At 43.5% G+C, this 6109-nt stretch overlaps 2 protein-coding genes across 2 annotated transcripts; both read right to left on the bottom strand.

Annotated features, from left to right (window-relative positions):
- Positions 1-209: 209 nt before the first annotated feature.
- kbtbd7 (kelch repeat and BTB (POZ) domain containing 7) lies at positions 210-3178 on the bottom strand. Its single transcript, XM_079667395.1, has one exon. It carries the CDS (start codon positions 2836-2838, stop codon positions 973-975), a length of 1866 nt encoding a protein of 621 aa, XP_079523521.1. The 5' UTR covers positions 2839-3178; the 3' UTR covers positions 210-972.
- A 772-nt stretch (positions 3179-3950) lies between these two features.
- On the bottom strand, positions 3951-5384 carry LOC307029705 (uncharacterized protein; the record flags this gene model as incomplete). Its single annotated transcript, XM_079665783.1, has 3 exons — positions 5357-5384; positions 5081-5244; positions 3951-4179 (listed from the first exon to the last, which is right to left on the bottom strand). Exons 1-3 carry the CDS (start codon positions 5375-5377, stop codon positions 3951-3953), a joined length of 414 nt encoding a protein of 137 aa, XP_079521909.1. The 5' UTR covers positions 5378-5384.
- Between the last annotated feature and the right edge of the window lie 725 nt (positions 5385-6109).

The raw sequence follows: 6109 nt of genomic DNA, 5'->3' as shown, positions 1-6109 counted from the left end.
ATGTGCCTTCATGAGCATCACCAGTTTTTTGTTTTCCGCCTCGTCACAAGTCTATCATTTGTCGGGAAGTTACTTTTCTGCGGCACAATCAAAGCACTCTTAAAAGAGATCTTGCTCACAGAAATGTTTGACAAGTGGAGTACAGGTGGAAGTAATACTGACGACCTGGCTCAGAAGGCCACAACAAAAAGGAGACACAACACATTAACGGGTAGAAAAAGGTGTTTATTTGCACAAACACGTCAAAATAGACACTGGGTATACTCATCAGAGCCAGGTGCCTGCAGGAGAAAGCAGAGAGCACAGAGAGGAGCGGAGAGGCTCTAAATAGCTGGGCAGGACACCAGACCCAGGTGCCCTGAGTTACTGTAATCAAGGTAATCACTGGAGCCAATGCAGCACAGACAGAACAGCCACACCCTATCTACTGATGCACCCACAGGGGCATCACAAATACTCTTACCAATGAAAAAGGTAGATTCAATTGTAGTTTATTTCCAAAGGCTCAGTTTGGAAACCACTGCAATATGGATATTGTAGGACGACCTAAGAGGCAAAGTGTTCAAATGTAATGGAAAGGTAATACTACATCTCTGGAGTCACTGTCATTCAGTTCTGCCCTTATGAATGTGCTAAAGTATGGCTCTTAAGGAGAACTCCCATCACATATAAGTCAAGAGTAATTGTGGAAACAAGAATCTAGCAGACCTTAGTGCTGGCAGCACATGATAGAAATTGAACAAAAAAGTCCTTGTCTCTTGGCATTTCTGAAACGAACTCTGCTAAGTTCTTTCTTTACAAAATAATCTTTATCCGTCCATATGAAATAAAGATTTCAATGGACTTCTTCAACTGTATGGCTGGCTTTAATACTTCATTAATCGCTGAGCTTTTTCTGGCAGTCAGAACCCTGTAAAAATCCACAAAGCGATACATAATTAAAACTTTTTATTGACACAGCAACAAATTTAACTACCAGTTCTCATCTGAGAAAGAGCTAGAGCTGCCAGAGTCTGAGTCTGCGTCCGTCAACCCGTCAAAGTCCCAGTCGGCACTGGAGCCACTGTCATCGTCCTCCTCTGTAGAGAAGCTGTGCGCAGAGCCTAGGCATGCTGGGTACACGCGTGTAGAAACACACACGGGCCCCAGGGTGGACACATACACCGCCATGATGTTCTTCCAGTTGTCCCTGCCGGGGTCGTATTCATGAATGAGGACCCTGTTTTTGTTGTGCTGTAGTAAAGTCTGAGTGAGGAGGAGCAGCTTGTTGTTGTGCTGGATCACCTGGTAGTTCAGGGCCCGACTGTCGATGGGAATGTCCCCCAGCCTCTTCCATTCCCCTCGGGTGGGGCTGTAGGCTTTCACCACAGGGATGTCACACACACAGATGATCTGGTCCTGATACACGCAGGCCTTATGAAGCTTGTCCCTCCTCAGTGATCCACAGTGGCGCCAGCGGTTCCTCCTGGGATCGTAGCAAAGCATTCTCCTTTTGTTCACCACATACAGCTGATCGTTTAGTGCCACCACCTGCATTTTACCTAAAGAATGAGGCAAAGGAGCCACATATGTCCACTGGTTCCTCTGGATGCTGTAACACTCCACCTCCTTCAGTCGGGAATCCGTCACTGGGTTTCTTCCTCCCAGGAGGTAAACATGGCCGTTGAGGTAGCCCATCCCAGAGTGGATCCTCCCCAGCGGCCTCTCAGCTAACTCCTGCCAGCTGTTCATCACAGGGTTGTACAGCCAGAAGTGTTTGGAGAGGTGGGAGGCTAGGTACAGGTTGTTGTCAGGGGTGGCACAGGCGATTAAGGACTCCATGGTAGAGCGTTTGTAATCCTGACTGCTGAGGTCTTCTAAAGGAGGAGCCATGAAATACAGGTCCTCTGAGTAAGGGTCGCAGCACATTATGTTGTCGTTTGGTAGGCCGAAAAAGAGGATCATTTCTTTTGCATTTACACCTATTCTCTGTTTTGGTATGTCCAGAGTTGCAGGTATTGCACAGCTGACCTCTGCAGACGTGTTAAAGAAGGTTTCGAGGTATTTCTCAATTAAAGGCCTGGCCATGAGACCCTCCAGGTAACACTTGTCCTTCTCGTTAAACAAGTTCCAGCGTACGCATTTCAATGCCTGTAGCGCATCCTCCCTTTTCTGTGGTGCATTTTCCTCTATCCACTGCAAAGCAGCCGAGCAGACCTTCCTTTCACAGTCCACATCCAAAGCGTCCAGAGACAATATGTCTTTCAGTTGTATCAAATCCAACTCACAGAGCTCCCCTCCACTACACACCTGGCTAAAATGTCTTGCTATAAAGGCTTGAGCAGTGTTCTTCAATTCAGGATTGTCATAAGAGTCAGCAAATTTCAGAATCCCCACACAGTTTGATAGGTCCAGCCTCCTCGTCATGAAGCTGGAGCAAGCCTTCCTGATGTACTCAAGCTGGAGCATGTTTGAAGCTGCGTACAGCCTCTGGACGTTGCTCTCCGTGATGGTCACCCTGCCTGTGTAACAGTAGTCGATGATAACAGACATGGACTCAGAGTCCACCCCGCGGATGACCACTCTCTGCTGCATGCTTTCATTTAACCCCCCGGTGAACATGCTCTTGAAGTAAGGGCTGGCAGCTGCGAGGACGTTGCGGCTGCACAGGAAAAGTTGTCCAATGTCACCCCTGGATGCCTCTCCGGTTGACTCTTCCTCTTCACTCTCCACTCCGATAGTAACGTCCCCGAGCAGGCGGCAGTCATACAGGAATTTCAACTCGTCCATCAAACCCCGAGCGTGATTCACGTCCTCGAGCACCTCGGGACCACTGAAGAAACTCAACGCCATAGCCATTGCAGCAACTTAAGTGAGCAATGTATGGCTATTTTACGTCGGCGGATGTGTCAAATAAACCGCCGTCATACGGTTGACATATTCGGATAACGGGAGAGGCTCATGGATATATCCGTCCGCTGATAATAACACATCCGTTCATAGAGGAAAATCAGACATATGCTGTGAAAAATACATTACCAGCTGAAAGTCAATATGTCCAACTAATCCTAAAATCACATTTAAATGTACGATAATCCATCAATTGTACCGAGAGTCACTGACAGTAGTGTCTATTTTCTTTGATTTCTCTGGTCAGTGCTGACAACTGTTTTGAGTGTCGAACGGTTTTTGGATTGAAACTACAATTTCCGGGAGACGTTGTCAGAATTAAGCCCAGCTACATGTACAAGTGTTACACATATTTCCTTTTGTTTCACTCTATATTCAATTTAATAAGTTATCTAATAGGTAATAGGCAATCTTCACGTTTATCACCCTTCACTACTTAAATATATATTTTTAACTCAATATGAAAAAAATGTAATCTCTTAATTTGAAGGCATTCCTACTTGACTTCCGCTCTGGCTCACACAACCTTGCTAGGGTAGCATTCGCCTCTCTGATTGGTTTGTGTATCTGGGTCAAATTGAGGTTTATTCAAAAATATGAGACTAGGGGTACACGAATGCTTATACTACACTTTATTTATTCAGCCAGAAATCTTCATTTTGTACAAATATTATTAAATAAATCTAACAATTTTTTCAACATGATTTTAAAGATGTCCTGATTGTAGAATCTCAGATTCTCAGCCATTTACATGGCTTTTTCTTTCATTACAGGAAATAAAATAATCACAAAACATTTATTTCATGAGAAAAACAAACAATTTGAAGATTTTAATTGCACAAGTGATTTTTTTTAATGATTAAAAAGATTTAATAATGAGTCCTTTAATTCGACTTTTCATCTTTATTGAAACCCTTTTAATGTATTCCAAGATAGAAAGTTGCATTACTTTATACATGGCCCATGCTTCTCACTTGTTTGATCAAGGAGTGGACACAGTGGCCTACATTTATTTGCAGTGCGCCATGTAGAAAGTGCCACATTTTTACCCAGCTTTAAGTTTATCTACGGTTTAGGTCGTTGATCCTGCGCAGTGCGTCTTGGTTGTGGATGGTCTTGTGGACAGTGATGAGGAAGGGGAAGGCCGAGGGCAGCTCAACCCTTTGGCTCAGCTTCTGGTGGCCCCAGTGGAGGCAGCGCAGCCTCTCAGACAGGTCCCGTCGGCCTGCTCGCTCCAGTCCATCCTGCAGCAGCTTGGTCTTATTGGGCTTGTCCCATGACTTTTCATACCTGAAGATAGACATGTGAGAAGCATTTGAGTACAAGGAATGGAGCAGAAGTGAAAAGGAGATGCATTAAGGAGGCAATGTCTATAAACCAGTGAAGCCCAGTACCACAAGAAGACGCACATAACTTAATAAACGTAGTATAAGAAGTCTTAGCACTTTAAAAAAAATCTAAGTAAGGCAACCGTTTGTTATTCTGAGGAAAACCCCATTCAGGTATACTGTAATTATAGTATCTGCACAATAAAAGACACACACACACACACACACACACACACACACACACACACACACACACACACACACACACACACACACACACACACACACACACACACACACACACACACACACACACACACACACACACACACACATTTGAATACTTTATTTGGTTCCAAAAATTATATTACATAAGACAGGGAATCAAATATATCGGAGCTTAGCAGCACAGAACACTCAGGGGAACATCTCCTTCTCCACACGGCTAAGCTGCCAATAATAGCTGAAACAGAGCAATACTTGGCAATTTGTTTGGCTTGTCTCTTTGACATTCCAGCAATTCTCAGACCAATCATGATGCATTTATATACATGGCCAAGACTTCCGAATATGAGTATGCTATTTCTACACTTGTACCCAAAGCTGGTTATCACATCGAGCAGTGGTTGGTATTTGATACTGGAAAGCCTGGTCCATGTACAGGTCAAAAGGCACAGCCCACACAGCCACCCACCCACCCACACACACCCACACCCACACACACACCCACACACACACACACACACACACACACACACACACACACACACACACACACACACACACACACACACACACACACACACACACACACACACACACACACACACACACACACACACACACACACACACACACTGTACCAGCTCTCCAACATGGTCCTAGCCTGGACACTCTTCTCTGTGGATTTGGTGTGAAATCGACCGATCTCAGTTCTGTTGAAACCAAGCTCATATGCCAAAACTGTCCACTCAAAACCGAGCAGACTGGAAATCTCCTGCAGTGTCTTTAGGTTAATCACAGCATCCTGAAAAACAACATGCAAAGTCACTTAAAGATATAGAGATTTAGATGAAGATATCCAAGAGAAATGTTGATCTACGTCATATGGAAGTGAAAATAAAAAAGATTACACATACCTCTTGGGCTTTGTTGGGCATTATTTCAAATTCCAAAAGAACAGCAGTGCAGGGCACACTAAGCAACTGTTCTCATAAACCTAATGTAACAAACAGATCTTGTGAAAAAAATGCACAGATATCATTGATTTCTATATAATAAACATACATAGACCATCCTAAATTCCAAATCCCAGAATATAGATTGTATTCACTCACCTGAAATACAGTATGCCAAAAGTGAGCGTGGTTTGTTACTGGGGAGATTCATCATCAACACACACCTCTGTTAAACATTAGTCACTCTGGCTCCAGGCTCCCTTGTGACGATAACACTTGTCAAGTTAAACCATTACCCCATGCTTACAGGTAAACCGCCGTACATAATAATGGGAGCCCACTGCTCCTAACACTAGGATGGGTCTAATGCAGAGAAACCGTTTCATTACTAGTAAAGTAAAAAAAACAAAAAAAACACATGAACTGTGCTACAATTAGGGCAGGGCAGTCGTCACTTTTATATTTTAAATAACTCAAGAGTATATGAAATTCTTTGTTGACTTGATGCTGTTTGCTCAAAGCATTTCACCTTCAGGTCTTTGTTGTTTTACAACTTGGACGATTAGAGTGGATGGTCTTCAGCTAAAAGTTAAAGAAAATGCCCAAGTTAGACTAAACTAGTGAACAATGTAATGTTTCTGAAAATGTACAGCAATGTTTTTAACCATTAGTGTGTTTTTTTAACAGTTTATCAACGGTTCATTTTAAATTTGC

Source organism: Notothenia rossii, assembly GCF_949606895.1.
Source record: "Notothenia rossii genome assembly, chromosome: 2".
Lineage (NCBI taxonomy): Eukaryota > Metazoa > Chordata > Actinopteri > Perciformes > Nototheniidae > Notothenia > Notothenia rossii.
The sequence above is the reverse complement of the archived record's forward strand: the minus strand, read 5'-3'. Positions and strand labels throughout refer to the sequence as shown.